The 18000-nt window shown below is 41.5% G+C and overlaps 1 protein-coding gene across 2 annotated transcripts in view; it reads right to left on the bottom strand.

The window, feature by feature from the left end:
- rev1 (REV1 DNA directed polymerase) overlaps window positions 1-18000 on the bottom strand; it is a 140409-nt gene that overhangs the window by 89219 nt on the left and 33190 nt on the right. For both annotated transcript variants that reach the window (XM_078545666.1, XM_078545667.1), the window contains 4 exons: window positions 17761-17877; window positions 16399-16531; window positions 15150-15278; window positions 10583-10737 (listed from right to left, as the gene is read on the bottom strand). In XM_078545666.1, the coding sequence (XP_078401792.1) occupies window positions 10583-10737; window positions 15150-15278; window positions 16399-16531; window positions 17761-17877 (534 nt within the window). The remainder of the gene's footprint in view (window positions 1-10582; window positions 10738-15149; window positions 15279-16398; window positions 16532-17760; window positions 17878-18000) is intronic.

Genomic DNA, 18000 nt, shown 5'->3' with positions numbered 1-18000 from the left:
TCTTATTCTTCTAAACTCCAGTGAATACAGGCCTAGTCGACCCAACCTCTCCTCATACAACAATCCTGCCATCCCAGGAATCAATCTGGTGAACCTACGTTGCACTCCCTCTATGGCAAGTATATCCTTTCTTAGGTAAGGAGACCAAAACTGCACACAATACTCCAGGTGCGGTCTCACCAAGGCCCTGTATAGATGCAGTAAGAACATCCTTGCTCCTGTACTTAAGTCCTCTCACATTGAAGGCCAGCATACCATTTGCCTTCTTAACTGCTTGCTGCACCTGTATGCTTGCTTGCAGTGATTGGTGTACAAGAACACCCAGGTCCCTTTGTACATCAACATTTCCCAATCTATCACCATTTAAATAATACTCTGCCATTCTGTTTTACTACCAAAGTGGATAACTTCACAATTATCTATGTTATACTGCTTCTGCCATGTATTTGCCCACTCATTCAACATGTCTAAATCACCTTGAAGCCTCTTAACATCCCCCTTACTGTTTGCATTCCCACCTAGTTTTGTGTCGTCAGCAAACTTGGAAAATTACATTTGGTTCCCTCATCTAAATCCTTGATATATATTATGAATAGCTAGGGCTCAAGCACTGATCCCTGCGATATCCCACTAGTCATCGCCTGCCATTCCAAAACAGACCTATTTATTCCTACTTTGTTTTCTGTCTGCTAACCAATTCTCAATCCATGCCAATATATTACCTCCAATCCCATGTTTCCTGTCTGCTAACCCATTCTCAATCCATGCCAATATATCACCCCCAATCCCATGTGCTTTAATTTTGCACACTAACCTCTTATGTGGGACTTTATCAAAAGCTTTCTGAAAATCCAAATGCACCACATCCACTGCTTCTCCCTTATCTATTCTGCTAGTTACATCCTCAAAAGACTCCAGTAGGTTTGTCAAACATGATCTCCCTTTCATAAATCCATGTTGACTTTGCCAAAACAAAAACAGAATTACCTGGAAAACCTCAGCAGGTCTGGCAGCATCGGCGGAGAAGAAAAGAGTTGACGTTTCGAGTCCTCATGACCCTTCAGCAGAACAACTTTACTCAGTTCTGCTGAAGGGTCATGAGGACTCGAAACGTCAACTCTTTTCTTCTTCGCCGATGCTGCCAGACCTGCTGAGTTTTTCCAGGTAATTCTGTTTTTGTTTTGGATTTCCAGCATCTGCAGTAGTTTTTTGTTTTTGACTTTGCCAAATCCTGTTGAAATTTTTGAAGTGTCCTGTTATTGCATCCTTTATAATAGACTCTAGCGTTTTCCCTACCATTAATGTTAGGCTAACCGGTCTGTAATTCTCTGTTTATTCCCTCCCTCTTTTTTTAAATAGTGAAGTTACATTTTCCACCCTCCAATCTGCCGGGACTGTTTCAGAAGCTACAGAATTTTGGAAGATGACAACCAATGCATCCACTATTTCCATGGCCACCTCCTTTCGTACCCTGGGATGTAGATTATCAGGCCCTGGGGATTTATCAGCTTTCGGTCCCATTAATTTCTCCAGCACTGTTTTTTCAGTAATACTAATTTCCTTTAATTCCTCCTTCTGACTAGACCTTTGGTTCCCTAGTATCTCTGGGAAGTTATTTGTGTCCTTCTCCATGAAGGCATAACTGAAGTATTTATTTAATTGCTCTGCCCTATCCTTGTTTTCTATTATATTTTCTCCTGTTTTGGACTGTAAGGGACCTACATTTGTCTTCACTAATCTTTTTCTTCTTACATACTTAGAAAAGCTTTTACAGTCCACTTTTATGTTCCTTGCATATTTACTCTCATACTCAATTTTTCTCCTCTTAATCAATCTCTTGGTCCTCCTTTGCTGAATTCTAAACTGCTCCCAATTCTCAGGCTTGCTTCTTTTTCTAGCAACATTATATCACTCCTCTTTATTGGATCTAATACTATCCTTAATTTCTTTTGTTAGCCAGGGTTGGGCCTCTTTTCCTGTTGTGTTTTTGCACTAGAAAGGAATATATAGCTGTTGCAATGCATACATTCGTTCCTTAAATATTAGCCATTGCCAATCCACCGTCATGCCTTTTAATGAAGTTCCCTAATCTATCTTAGCCAACTCACGCCTCATACCGTCGTAGTTTCATTTGTTTAGATTTAGGACCCTAGTTTGGATTGGACTACTTCACTTTCCAACTTAAGGAAGAATTCTATCTATTTTATGGTCACTGTTCCCTAAAGAACACCATACAAGATTATTAATTAACCCCTTCTCAATGCATGAAGCCAAATTTACTATTGCCTGTCCCCTAGTCGGTTCCTCGACGTACTGGTCTAAAAAACCATCTCATACACATTCCAGGAATTCATCTGCCACAGTATTATTGCTAATTTGCTTTGCCCAGTCTATATGTAGATTAAAGTCAGCCATGATTACTGTAACACCCCTGTTACATGCATCTCTAATTTACTGTTTAATGCCATTCCCTGCCTTACCACTACTGTTTGGAGGCCTATGTACAACTCCCACTAATGTTTTCCGCTCCTTGTTGCTTCCTAGCTCCACTCAGACTGATTCTACATCTAAATTTTCTGTTCCAATATCCTCTTTCACTACTGCACTGATTTCATCCTTAACTAACAATGCCACACCACCTCCTTTGCCTTTTTGCCTACCCTAAATATCAAATACCCTTGGATATTCAATTCCCAGCCTTGGTCACCCTGCAGCCATGTCTCTGCAATTGCAATTATATCGTACCCATTTACATCTATTTGCACTGTCAACTCGTCTAGCTTATTGCAAATTATCCGTGCATTCAAATACAGTGCCTTTAGACTTGTCTTTTTACACACTTTTTTTGTACTATGGCCTTATTTGCTGCTAGCTCTTGTTTCCTCTGCCTTCCACTTCTGCTTTTTCCTTTTCTGTCTCTCATTTCTATCCTTGCTTCCCTCTCTTTTGTCTCCCCACTCAGGTTCCCACCCCCCTGCCACTCTAGTTTAAACTCTCTCCCACAATACTAGCAAATACCTCAATGAGGATACTGGTCCTGGTCCTGCTGGGGTGCAATACGTCCAGCTTGTACAGGTCCCGTCTTCCCCAAAATCGGTCCCAATGCCTCAGAAATCTAAATCCCTCCCTCCTACACCATCTCTCCAGCCACTTATTCATCCTGTCTATTCCTGATTTCACCAGCACATGGCACTGATGTAATCCTGAGATTGCTGCCTTTAAGGTTCTGCTCTTTAATTTATTTCCTAGCTCCCTATATTCTGCTGCAGGACCTCATCCCTCTTTTTACCTATGTCGTTGGTACTGACATGTACCACGACCTCTGGCTGTTCACCCTCCCCCTTCAGAATATCCTGCAGCCACTCAGTAACGTCCCTGACCTCACACCAGGAAGGCAACATACCAGCCTTGTGTCACGCCTGCGGCAGCAGAAACGTCCATCTGTTCCCCTTATGATAGAAACCCCTGTCACTATTGCTCTCTTACTATTTTTCTCCGTCCCCTGTGCAGCTGAGCCACTCGTGTTGCCACGGACTTGGCTCTTGCTGCACTCCCCTGAGAAACCATCTCCCCCAGCAGTATCCAAAATGGAAAATCTGTTAAAGAGGGAGATGGACACAGGGGACTCCTGCACTACCTGCCTAGTGCCTTTATTCTGTCTGGCGGTCACCCATTCCCTTTCTGCCTGCACACTCTTTACTCGCGGTGTGGCTACCTCACTGTACATGCTATCCACAAAGGTCTCATCCTTGCAGATGCTCCACAGTGACTCCAGCCGCTGCTCCAGATCTTAAACAAGTAGCTGCAGCTGGAGACACTTCCTGCACATGAGGTCACCATGGGCACTGGACGTGTCTCTGACTTCTCACATTGCACAGGAGGAGCATTCCCCATGAGCAAGCTGCCCCATCATGACGTACCCTTAAATTACTCCCTTTATTTTTATTTCCTCTAGTTTAGAGAATATTAAGGATAGTAGAAATACTCACCAAGTCCTACTTACCAAGGCCGCTGCTCTTCTTTCTGAGGAAAGGTAGAAAATGAAAGGATCACCTCCTTCCCTCTTCATAGAGCTCCCTCACTCACCAAACTCCAACTGAAGCATTCAAATGCAGCCCAAAGCAGCACTCCAGTGCAGATAAAGTAGCACTGTAGATGGCTTGCTTTTATGCTGTCTGAATCTAGCTTCTGAAAACCTGTTTATGCCAGTTAACTAATTATCTAGCTGCAAGCAGAGCCTGAATGAGCCCTGTTTTAAAGCTGGACTAAAACTCACCTTCTCCCAACCCAAAGGACAACTTTTAGTTAATTGCTTAATTAAAGAAAGACTAGACTGCAGATAGAAATTAATCCTTAAATTAAGTTAACCCTTAAAACTCCCTCACTCACCAAACTTCAAGTGAAGCACTCAAATGCAGCCCAAAGCAGCACTCCAGTGCATTCCACCTAGTCCCACTCCCCTGCCATATCCCCGTAACCTTGCACATTCTTTCCTTTCAGGTAGTAATCCAATTCCCTTTTGAATACCTCGATCAAGCTTGCCTCTACCACCCTTTCAAGAAATTTGTTCCAGACTCCAACCATTCTCCAGGTAAAGAAAAAAAATTCCTCACAACACATTTACTCCTTTTTCCAATTATTTTGAATCTGTGACCTCTAGTTATTGATGTTCTCTTGAGTGGGAACAGTTTATCACTATTTACTCTGTCCATGCTTCTCAGGGTCTTGAATACCTCTATCAAATCTCCGCTCAGCCTCCTTTTTTCCAGGGAAAAGAGTCCCAGCCTCTCCAATCTAACCTCATAGCTACAGTTCTTTATCCCTGGAATCAATCATGTGAATCTCCTCTGGACTCTCTTCAATGCCTTCACATCCTTCCTCAAGTATGGCGCCCAGAACTGGATGCAGTACTCTAGATGAGATCTAACTAGTGTTTTATACAAGTTCAACATGACCTTTTTACTCTTGTACTCAATGACCCTATTAATAAAGCCAAAGATATTATATGTTTTACTAATTGCTCTCTCAACATGCCCTGCCATCTTCAATGACCTATGTATGTATATACCAATGTCCCTCTGTTCCAGTGTCTCCTTTGGAGGCTCTCCCTTTATTTACCATATCTTTCATGGTAAAATGAATCACCTCAAACTTTTCTACATTGAATTTCATGTCACTTGTCTGCCCAATCCACCAACATGTCTATGTCCTTTTGATGTTCAAGACTATCCCCATAATAGTTGACAACATTTCCAATCTTCGTATCATCTGCAAATTTTGAAATCATGCTCTGCACACCACATTATTAATATGTCATTAATATGTATCAGGAAAAGCAAGGGTCCCAACACTGACCCCTAGGCAACTCCACTACAAACCTTCCTCCAATCTGAAAAACAACAATTTATCACTACTCTGTTTCCTGTCACTCAACCAACTTCTTATCCAAATGCCTACTTTCCCTTTTATTCCATGACCTAGAATTTGGCTCACGATTCTGTTGTGTAGCACTGTATCAAATGTCCTTTGAAAATCCATATACATCACATCAACAATGTTTCCCTTATCAACCTTCTCTGTTACCTCCTCAAAAAGCTCCAGCAAGTTAGTTAAACATGATTTTCCCTTGATGAATCCATGCTGGCTTTCCTTAATTGTCCTGCACAAAAATAAAAATACCTGGAAAAACTCAGCAGGTCTGGCAGCATCTGTGGAGAGGAACACAGTTAACATTTTGAGTCCGTATGACTCTTCAACAGAACTAAGTAAAAATAGAAGAGAGGTGAAATATAAGCTGGTTTAAGAAGGCGTGGGACAAGTAGAGCTGGATAGAGGGCCAGTGATAGGTGGAGACAGCCAAAAGATGTCATCGACAAAAGGACAAAGAGGCGTTGAAGGTGGTGATATTATCTAAGGAATGTGCTAATTAAGGGTAGAAAGCAGGACAAGCAAGGTACAGATAGCCCTAGTGGGGGTGGGGTGGGGTGAAGGAATCGAAAACGGTTAAAAGGTAGAGATAAAACAATGGGTGGAAATACATTTAAAAATAATGGAAATAGATGGGAAAAGAAAAATCTATATAAATTATTAGAAAAAAAAGGGGGATCGGAAAGGGGGTGGGGAAGGAGGAGAGAGTTCATGATCTAAAATTGTTGAACTCAATATTCAGTCTGGAAGGCTGTAAAGTGCCTAGTCGGAAGATGAGGTGCTGTTCCTCCAGTTTGCGTTGAGCTTCACTGGAACAATGCAGCAGGCCAAGGACGGACATGTGGGCATGAGAGCAGGGTGGAGTGTTGAAATGGCAAGCGACAGGGAGGTCTGGGTCATGCTTGCGGACAGACCAAAGGTGTTCTGCAAAGCAGTCACCCAGTCTGCGTTTGGTCTCTCCAATGTAGAGGAAACCGCATTGGGAGTAATGAGTGTGGTAGACTAAATTAAGGGAAGTGCAAGTGAAATGCTGCTTCACTTGAAAGGAGTGTTTGGGCCCTTGGACGGTGAGGAGAGGGGAAGTAAAGGGGCAGGTGTTGCACCTTCTGCAGTTGCATGGGAAGGTGCCTTGGGAGGGGGTTGAGGTGTAGGGGGTGATGGAGGAGTGGGCCAGGGTGTCCCGGAGGGAACGATCCCTGCGGAATGCCGCCGGGGGGTGGGGGGTGGTGAAGGCAAGATGTGTTTGATGGTGGCATCATGCTGGAGTTGGCGGAAATGGCGGAGGATGATCCTTTGAATGCGGAGGCTGGTGGGATGATAAGTGAGGACGAGGGGGACCCTATCATGTTTCTGGGAGGGAGAGGAAGGTGTGAGGGCGGATGCGCTGGAGATGGGCCGGACATGGTTGAGGGCCTTGTCAACCACCGTGGGTGGAAAACCTCGGTTAAGGAAGAAGGAAGACGTCAGAGGAACTGTTTTGGAAAGTGGTATCATCAGAACAGATGCGACGGAGGCAAAGGAACCGAGAGATTGGGATGGAGTCCTTACAGGAAGCGGGGTGTGAGGAGCTGTAGTCAAGGTAGCTGTGGAAGTCGGTAGGCTTGTAATGGATATTGGTGGACAGTCTATCACCAGAAATTGAGACAGAGAGGTCAAGGAAGGGAAGGGAAGTGTCAGAGCTGGACCATGTGAAAATGACGGAGGGGTGGAAATTGGAAGCAAAATTAATAAATTTTTCCAGGTCCAGACGAGAGCATGAAGCAGCACCGAAGTAATCATCGATGTACGGGAGAAAGAGTTGTGGGAGGGGGCCGGAGTAGGACTGTAACAAGGAATGATCCACATACCCCATAAAGAGACGGCATAGCTGGGGCCCATGCAAGTACCCACAGCCACATCTTTTATTTGGAGGAGTTCACTTAATCCCTCCTGGACATCCTGGTCCACTCTTCCATCACCCCCTACACCTCAACCCCCTCCCACGGCACCTTCCCATGCACCCGCAGAAGGTGCAACACCTGCGGTTGCACCTTCCCCTTTCCTCACCGTCCAAGGGCCCAAACACTCCTTTCAAGTGAAGCAGCATTTCACTTGCACTTCCCTCAATTTAGTCTATTGCATTCGTTGCTCCCAATGCAGTTTCCTCTACATTGGAGAGACCAAACACAGACTGGGTGACCGCTTTGCAGAACACCTTTGGTCTGTCCGCAAGCATGACCCAGACCTCCCTGTTGCTTGCCATTTCAACACTCCACCCTGCTCTCATGCCCACATGTCCGTCCTTGGCCTGCTGCATTGTTCCAGTGAAGCTCAACGCAAACTGGAGGAACAGCACCTCATCTTCTGACTAGGCACTTTACAGCCTTCCGGACTGAATATTGAGTTCAACAATTTTAGATCATGAACTCTCTCCTCCATCCCCACCCCCTTTCCGACCCCCTCCCCCTTTTCCCCCAATAATTTATATAGATTTTTCTTTTCCCACCTATTTCCATTATTTTTAAATGTATTTCCACCCATTGTTTTATCTCTAACTTCTAGCCTTTCTCGATTCCTTCACCCCACCCCCACTAGGGCTATCTGTACCTTGCTTGTCCTGCTTTCTACCCTTAATTAGCACATTCCTTAGATAATATCACCACCTTCAACACCTCTTTGTCCTTTTGTCTATGACATCTTTTGGCTATCTCCACCTATCACTGGCCCTCTATCCAGCTCTACTTGTCCCACGCCCCCTTAAACCAGCTTATATTTCTCCTCTCTTCTATTTTTACTTATTCTGTTGAAGAGTCATATGGATTCAAAACGTTAACTGTGTTCCTCTCCGCAGATGCTGCCAGACCTGCTGAGTTTTTCCAGGTATTTTTATTTTTGTTTTGGATTTCCGGCATCCGCAGTTTTTTGCTTTTCTCTTAATTGTCTTGCACTTGTCTAAGTGACTATTGATTTTATCCTGTACTATAGTTTCCAGAAGTTTCCCTACCACTGAGGTCAAAGTGACTTGTCTGTAGCTGCGGCTTTATCCTTGCACTTCTTTTTGAATAAGGGCATAATGTTCTTAATTCTCCAGTCTTCTGGCACTTCCCCTGTGTCTAAGGGAGACGAGGATTATCACTAGTGCCTCTGCAATTTCCACTCTCACTTCTCCCAGTACCCTTGGATGCATCTCATCCAATCCTGGTGCCTTATCTATTTTAAATAAAGATAGCCTTTCCAACACCTCCTTCCTCTCAGTTGCAAGTTTTTCTGGCATACCAGTTACCTCCTCTCTCACCTCGGCCTGGGTAGCATCTTTTTCCTTTGTAAAGACAATGCAAAGTACTCATTCAACACCTCTGCCATTTCTCCAGCCTCCACATTCAAGTCCCCTTTTTTGTCCATAACCGACCCTGTTCTTTCTTTTACCACCTTTTTATTATTTACATGCTTATAGAAGACCTTGGGATTCCCTTTTATGTTCAATGTCAGCCTCTTTTCATGCTTTCTCCTTGCTTTTCTTACTAGTTTCTTCACTTCCCCTCTGGTTCTTCTATATTCAGCCTGATTCTCCATTTTATTCTCTACCTGACATCTGTCGTACATGCACTTCTTGCTTTTCACCTTTACCTCTATCTCGTCATCCAGGGTGCTCTGGATTTATTTGTCCCACCTTTCCACTTCAAGAGAATACACTTTGACATTGCCTGCAATACCTTTTCCTTTGAAGGTGGCCCATTGTTCAGCCACTTTTCTGCCAACATTTGATTCCAACTCACTCGACTCAGGTGCATTCTTATCCCATTGATGTTGGCTTTCCCCCAATTATTCCTGCTCTGGATTGTTCCCTGTCCTTTTCCATGATTAACCTAAATCTTATGATACAATGGTCACTGTCCCCTAGAAGCTCTTCCACTGATATTTGATCCACTTGGGCCAACTCATTCCCCAGAACCAGGTCCAAAAGTACATGCCCTTTTGTTGGACTGGAAACATACTGCTGCAGAACACATTCCAGGAACTCTCGCCCCTCTTGTCCTTTTGTACTATTCCTATCCCAGTATATATTTGGATAATTGAAGTCCCCCATTATGATTACTCTATACTTCTTGCACCTCTCTGTAATTTCTTTGCAAATTTGTTTCTCCACATCCCTTTCACTAGTAAGTGGTCTATATACTGCAGCAATCAATGCTATTGCACCTTTTTCATTCCTTACCTCTAGCAAGAGAGATTCCATCCTTGACCCCTCTGGAACACCCTCTCTTTCTCCAGTACTGTAATGCCATCTTTATTCAATATTGCCACTCCCCCCCAACTTTTCTTCCTTTCCTGTCTCTAAACACCTTGCACCCAGGAATATTTAAAGCCCAGTCTTGCCCTTCTTTGAGCCAACTCGCTGTTATAGCAATAATATTGTAATTCCATTTGTTAACTTATGCCTGTAGTTCACCAATCTTATTAACCACACACTGTGTGTTGACATACATGCACATTAGTCCTGATTTAGGTTGTTTTACTTTCCCCCTTATTCTGACCCCATCTAATGACTTACTATTGCCTACTCTAATTCTATCAAACTTTCCAAGTATTCTATCTATCTTGAATCTACTCTCTGATATATCGTTACCAGTTGATACTTCAGTACTTCCCACTGCCAGTTTTTCTCCTCTGCACTCTGAATTTCCCCTCAGGTTCCCACCCCCCTGCCAATCTAGTTTAAACCCTCCCCACCAGCACCAGCAAACCTCCCTGCATGGACATTAGTCCCAGTCCTGTTAAGGTGTAATCCGTCCTTCCTGTATAGATCTCATCTGCCCCAGAACCGATCCCAATGCCTCAGAAATCTAAAGCCCTCCCTCCTACTCCATTTCTCCAGCCAAGTGTTGAATTGCTCCGTCTTCCTATTCTTATGCTCACTAGCACGTGACACTGTGAATAATCCTGAGATTACTGCTCTTGAGGTCGTGCTTTTAATTCCCTTCCTAACTACCTAAAATCTGCTTTCAGGACCTCATCCCTTTTCCTACCTATGTCAGTGGTCCCAATGTGGACCACAACCTCTGGCTGTTCACCCTCCCCTAAAAGCATGTCCTGCAGCCGCTCTGAAATGAAAATGCTATAAATATATATATAACATATAATTTAAAGGTGCAATTTCTATTGCTTAGCTACGTACCCATTCCAACTGATGCAGTGCATTTTGTTTTTTCTTTGATTTCAGAGCGAATAACAGTTGCTATCTCATCGGGTGTCAGCCCAGTTTCTGCACAAATTGCTGTCACATCTACAAGAGCTTCATCACAGCTGACAGCTTCAATATCATAAGTATAGCTAAATGCAAAGAAGACAAGAGAAGTGAGTTATTGCATATTGTCTTAAACATACTACAGTGGTTAGTTTTTGAAAGGCAGAGTAAGAGGCTACAGAAGGATGACATACTGTTTTTTCAATGCTGGGATCCAAGCTGTAATCCAGACTAGACAGATAGAATGAAAGCTTATTTTCATTGTCAGATGTAGGTGTATTAAATGAAACAAATTTGGGCGGTAGTCATTCAGTTCTTTGAAATCAAAGGCCCCCAGTGCAAAATTGTCCATACTTTCGTACCAAACTGACAGTTTTCACTTGGAAAGACCATTCAAAATGTGAGCAAGTTGAATTTTCTTCTGAGGGAAGAGGTAAAGCATTGTTGAGGGAGAACAGACTGAACTTAAACCTGTATCAAGGCTGTAATTACTCTGTTTTTGATGTTGGCATTTGGTGATAAAAGGTGAGTGTGCGCTTAATTCCCTTACACTGATTTCTCACAATGTGGTCAATACATACAGATTTAAGAACAGAAGCAGTGAACTGAATGGCACTTCTATAAAGGTTACATTCAAAGTACTGTTCAACTCTTTTACCCCTTGTAACCACCTCACATAACTACCCAATATCACCAACTGGTAAAAATGCAAACAACCATGTTCCATTTGTCATCAATAGGTAAAGGATAAGAGGCTTTGTATACTTACATTTGAAGGTGGTGAGAAACAATGAGCTGATTAAATTTACCTTGATTTCAGTCAAATTTTGAACGTATTTGGATTTATAACAACTATAGTCTTTAAAGGTATTGATACTGTACATTGATTGAAAAAAATGTCATATTGATACTGTGCTAATATGCTCCCTAGATGCTATTGCATAGAATTACACAGAAACAAATCATTTGGTTTGACAAGTTCATGATGGTGGTTTATGCGCCACTCATACCTCCTCTCTTCCTTCCTCTAGATTAGAGTCAAACTCTAATCAACACAAGCCTCTATTCTCTTCTCCTTCATATGCTTATCTACTCCCCTTAAATGTACCTATATTATTCACCTCAACTAATCCTTGTGGTAGAGAGTTCCACATTCTCACCACTGTGTGAATAAACAAGTTTCTTCTGAATTCCCTACTTGATTTCTTGATGCCTTAGCCAAAGTTCAATGAGTTTTACAATAAACTTCTTGATTCATCAATTTTATCCATCTAGAAATAAACCTTATACAAATAATATTCTAAAGATTATGTAGTACATTACAACTATTCCATCCACATTTAAAAATCCAATTAGTCGAATCCCAATGTAAATTAAGGCTTTACAAAAAGACCAATAACGTAACATAATGTTAGTTTATACTAGAAAAAAAATCCATGACTAAGAACTTGATCAGACTGATGACAGAATAACTTCTTACCATACACAAAACATCAATTTCCTCCATGCTTTTTTGCTGCATATTTTGCTAATTTATTTGCTTCTGGGTTTTCTTCAGAGTTTTGAAATCTGATTTTCTAGTTAAGTCTTTTGCAAAGAAAAAAATCTACTTGTGTTGAGATTGTCTATCTATATGCGCTGCCATTTGCGATTACGAATTTCAAAACTATAAAATGTAAGGCAGTTGATTTTTGGTTGTGCCTTATTCCAAAGGGCAGAAATAGCTAGAAACTTAAATGCATCATTAGAGTAATACTTGGACAAATTTGGATGCTTCCAGAGGAAATACAAAGAAAGAAGGAGATTGTCTGTAAAAACAGTGCAACAGTTTCAGGTAATTCAGAGTGGGGAGCATGATCAACCATGGATAAGAGAATCAAGCTAGATACACGTGGAACTTATGGACAAGAGATATATAAAGCTAGCCTTCATCACAGTTCAAGAAATGAGATTCTTGCAATTCCACTGACTAAAGCTTTAATGTGGAGAAATTGCCTCAACACTACTTTTGTCAGGATTAAAGTCCCTCCATTATCAAACTTTAAATACAATTATTTTTGTTTTATTCATTCATGGGGTGTGGGCATCGCTTGCTAGGCCAGCATTTATTACCCATCCCTAGCTGCCCTTGAGAAGGTGGTGGTGAGCTGACTTCTTGAACCGCGGCAGTCCATGTGGTGTAGGTACACCCACAGAGCTCTTAGGGAGGCAGTTCATGATTTTGACCCAGTAACAGTGAAGGACCGGCAATATAGTTCCAAGTCAGGATGGTGAGTGGCTGGGAGGCGATCTTCCAGGTGGTGGTGTTCCCATGTCTTGTTCTTCTAGATTATAGAAGTTGTGGATTTGGAACTTGTTGTCTAAGGAGCCTTGGTGAATTCCTGCAGTGCATCTTATAGATGGTACACACTGCTGCCCCTGTGTGTCAGTGATGGAGGGAGTGAATGTTTGTGGGTGGAGTGCCAATCAAGCAGGTTGCTTTGTCCTGGATGGTGTCGAGCTTTTTGAGTGTTGTTGGTACAGCTCAGGCAAGTGGAGGGTGTTCTTGTAGATGGAGGACAGGTTTTGGGGAGTCAGGAGGAGAGTTACTCAACGTAGGATACCTAGCCTCTGACCTGCTCTTATTGCTACAGTATTTATATCCTAGTCCAGTTCAGTTTCTGGTCAATGGTAACCCCCAGCTTGTTGATAGTGGGGGATTCAGTGATGGTAATGCCATTGAATGTCAAGGGGCAATGGTTAGATTCTCCCTTGTTGGAGATGGTCATTGCCTGGCACTTGTGTGGCACGAATGTTACTTGCCACTTGTCAGCCCAAGCCTGGTTATTGCTGCATTTGGACAGGCTGCTTCAGTATTTGAGTTGTCGGAAATGGTGCTGAATATTGGGTAGTCATTAGCGAACATCTCCACTTCTGACCTTATGGTGGAAGGAAGGTCATTGATGAAGCAGCTGTAGTTGGGCCTCGGACACTATCCTAAGGAACTCCTGCAGTGATGTCCTGGAACTGAGATGATTGACCTCCGGCAGCCACAACCATCTTCTTTTGTGCCATGTATGACTCCAACTAGTGAAGTGTTTCCCCCCTGATTCCCATTGACTCCAGTTTTGCTCTGGCTCCTTGATGCCACATTCAATCGAATGCTGCCTTGGTGTCAAGGGCAGTCACTCTCACCTCACCTTGAAGTTCAGCTCTTTTGTCCATGCTTGAACCACAGCCATTATGAGATCAGGAGCTGAGTGGCCCTGGTGGAACCCAAACTGAGTGGCAGATTATTGCTAAGCAAGTGCTGCTTGATGGCACTGTTGATGACCCCTTACATCACTTTACCAATGAGAGCAAGCTGATGGGGCTAGGTTGGAATTGTCCTGCTTTTTGTGTACCTGACATACCTGGGCAATTTCCACATAGCTGGGTAGATGCCAGTGTTGTAGCTGTACTAAAACTTGGCTAGGGGTGCTGGCAAGTTCTGGAGCACAAGTCTTCAGTGCTATTGCTGAAATGTTGACAGCGCCCATAGCCTTTGCAGCATCCAGTGTCTTCAGCTGCTTCATGTGGAGTGAGTATTAAAGGATTTGATAAGATAGACAAAGAAAAAACATGTCCTCTAGTGAGAGAATCCGAACAAGGAAGCACACTTTAAAATTAGAATTTGGCCATTCAGGGGTGATGTTACGATGCACATCTTTACACAAACTGTAGTGGAAAATTGGAGCTCTTACTCTCAGAAAGCTGTTGAGGCTAGGTCAACTGAAAAATTTTAAACTGAGGCTGATTGATTTTTGTACCATGAAGGTATTAAGGGATATGGAATCAAGGTGGGCAAATGGAGTTGAGATACAGGTCAGCCATGGCAGAGCTGGCTTGCAGGGCCGAATGGCCTACTTCTATTTTTACGTTTTAATTCATTTACTCTTCGTTGTGTTCATTAATCACTTTCAATCCATTCTGTTATATTTCCTCATACCAGATACCTGAACTTTTCTAGCCCTCGTGGAACAGTTTCTGAAATTCTATGCACACTACATTTACTGTATTCACAATCTATCCAATCACCTCTTCAAAAAACATTTGCCAACTATGACCTGCCTTAGCAAATCCATGTGTACTTATCCCCTCCAAATTAGCCTCTTAATGTTTGCAAAGAGCATAGTATAAGTAAGTCCAGGTTTAGCTATTGCTTATAGCTATTGTGCTTTAAGATTTAGAAATTCTAGTTAAGGGCAGCTAGGAAGATGTGACGACTCAAAGAAATGATCAATTATCCACAGTAGACATGTTGGCAAGCATCCGTGCAGTACTGTAAAATGAGCTATCTGGGACAGAAATAACTACTTTTATAGAAATGTAGCTAAATATAATTTACTTACAGAGAAGTAGTAAATGAGCAAATGTATTCTTTCTTGCTGTAACTATATTAGATTTCTTCAATCTAATTTAATTCACTGTTAGAATGGACATTTTTATTAATTTCATATGGAAGAATAAACTATAATACCTTGCCAGAGTTTCATATAAAATTGATGCCACTTCTTTGTAGGCTTTGAAGTTATAGCTGACAGCCTGAAGATCAGGGCATAGTTGCTTTGCTTGTCCAAAAAACATGCCATTCTTAATACCAGTCCGTCTGCCATAGAATTACAATAAAAGCAATTACACACATATTTGTAATAAAAATAATAACTGGTAAAATTAAATGTAAGATTCTGAAAGGAGGAATATATTCAGGCTACCATATCCAATTTTCCAAGTTCAATTGATAGTCTATCTAACTGGGCGTTTTTGATCTTTATGATATCCCAATGGAACACCAAGGTTCCACTTACATAGGTCCAGATTTAACATTACCAGATGGCATTTCTCTGAATAGTTACTGAAGCAGTATGGACTTTTATAAAGTAACTATTCTAAGAACAAACAGGACTTAAATAAATCAGGGGTAACATATTGGGCAGGATTTTGTGGTCAGCAATGAAGCAACATCACTCGCTACTAACCTCGAAGAATGTCGTCCACAAAGAACTAACAATCTCTGAGGCAGGTTTTCCCCTTTCCCAATGGTAGTTAAACTCTGCCGCCAAGTTAAGGGCACATGTTTTTGAGTGCAGCACCAGTGATGTCAACAAACAGGTAAGGAGCTCATCACATTGAAGTATTCACATACAGCAATCCAGGATATTAAAACCAATGAGCCCCTTCATTTTTAATTTAAATTTTCAGACAGCAAAATAAATAATGATGAAATTCAGACAGAAACTAAAATATCAATATAAACTTTTAAAAAATTTATTTTTTTAAATAATGGAGAAATTTGTCATTCTACAAATATTAGCTTTTCAGGGCTACAAGAGTGTAGCGCTAACTATGAAGTTAATATGCCGTTAAAAACTTGTTACACCTCGGTCAAAAAGTGTAACAATTTCAAGGGTTTTTACAGCAACCATAACAGCGTAGAAATGGGGATTTTCATCTGATCATGATTGCAATGGAGATTGCAGTCTGTGGGGACCTCCACAGTGCATCATATGGAAGAGTGCAGAATCACTGACAGCAAAGTCTGGATTTCTGTGTCATTCTGCACAAGTGCGGGCTCCCGAAGGTGGCAGTTTCAGTGGAGTAAAGACAGTACACATTCCCAGTTTCATTGCTACCTCCTCAAAATCCAGGCCATATATGAAGTGAAATGCACAAATCTATTATTATATACTTTTTAGAATTATCCTGAAAATCAAACAGCTTTTAGTTACCTAGCTTCATAGCTACAGGATGCAATTTCTGCCATTGACATGGCAACCACATCCGCACTAGTACCATTCACACAGGCAGGATTTGGATTCTCCCAGGTACTGTCATCCAATTTATCAGGCACTTTTTTTTCTTCTATGAAAATAATGAGATGCAAAATTAGCACTTTGCAGCTGATTTTAGTTAAATCCATTTCTCTCTCCCATATTAAAATTGAAATCCAAGATAAGTCATATAGGATTCAAAGAAGTCATGCAAATAAATAAGTGTCACACTGGCATTAGGGCTCCCCCCACTCACCCCATTAATGTTATCGAACAAGATCATGGTAAGCACCTTTCTCATTAACCGAGTAATTTCTTTGTTCTGTTCAAAAATCAGTAAAATCATCCACTGATAAAGTATATTTAGTCTGGGCTAGCTGAGTTGATTCTAGTAATTTATATTCCTGTACATTTTGATAAAGCTCATAATTTTCAAGGCGTTTTCTCTACAATAAGATAGCAGCTTGAAATCAGTCTGAACAATAATGACAAAACATTAATTGGTATTCGGTGGATGAATCATTATATGCACTTGCAAACTTAACAGTTCTGTTTAAAAACTTGTCAGTGGTTCTATTTTTAATCTCCATGTTCACAACTGGGAAGGAACGTCCATGCAAAACAATCCCTTTTGAGTGCCTGGCACCAGGATGTTCACAGCACAACAGGATGGTACTTAACTTTCACCGGCAGGTAAGCAACGGGTGAGTGGATCTTACACCCATTATCCAACCAGACTGAGTCTTATTTTCATTGACAAAAAAATAAACAAGCGTGTTGTAAAACCGGCAGTGGATTTCCTACTGTCCATTTAGCGTCCAGTGGGTATATGTAAACATTTCTCCAAATGGGTGAGAGCTGTTCATCGATTAAAGAGATGTGCTAGTGAATGGTTTATTTTCTTTGGGTCTTTGAGGGAACAACTTTAATGTCCAGCTCTAGATGATTATGATGGGATTTAGATAGAAACTAAAATATCAATATGAACTTTTAAAAAATGCATTTTTTAAATAATGGAAAAATTTGTCATTCTACAAATATTAGCTTTTCAGGGCCACAAGAGTGCAGCAATATCTATGAAGTTAATATGCCGTTAAAAACTCAGTTGTACCTCAGTCAAAAAATCCAGCACTTTTAAAAGAAACTTGCAAACACACTTTGCTTTAGAAATTAACCCTTAAAACATAACTAAATCCCAAAGTTCATTCCACAAAAAACACAATCAAAAATCCCAAAATCTGATATGTACACCAACAGAAAACTACGTACTTTTGCATTAACTGAAGACGAATACAAATTACGACAATGATAAATTCTTACCTGTCTTGCCTTTCTTCAACTTCTTTTGGTAATACTGCATTTCAAACTGTGGGTTAGTGCTTGGTCGAATCGGCATGCGACCATGACCTCTGTTATGAGTAACGGCTACAGGTTTTCCTACGAAGCAGAAAATGAAAAATTTGATTTCACATTTTTCTGTGCTTCACATAAAGCTAAATTCATCTTTTTTCATCTTGGGTGGGGATGAGAGAAAGGCAAAGTACACAAGGAAGGTCAATT

Source organism: Cetorhinus maximus, chromosome 7, assembly GCF_964194155.1.
Source record: "Cetorhinus maximus chromosome 7, sCetMax3.hap1.1, whole genome shotgun sequence".
NCBI classification, from domain to species: domain Eukaryota; kingdom Metazoa; phylum Chordata; class Chondrichthyes; order Lamniformes; family Cetorhinidae; genus Cetorhinus; species Cetorhinus maximus.
This window is presented reverse-complemented; position numbering and strand designations above follow the sequence as displayed.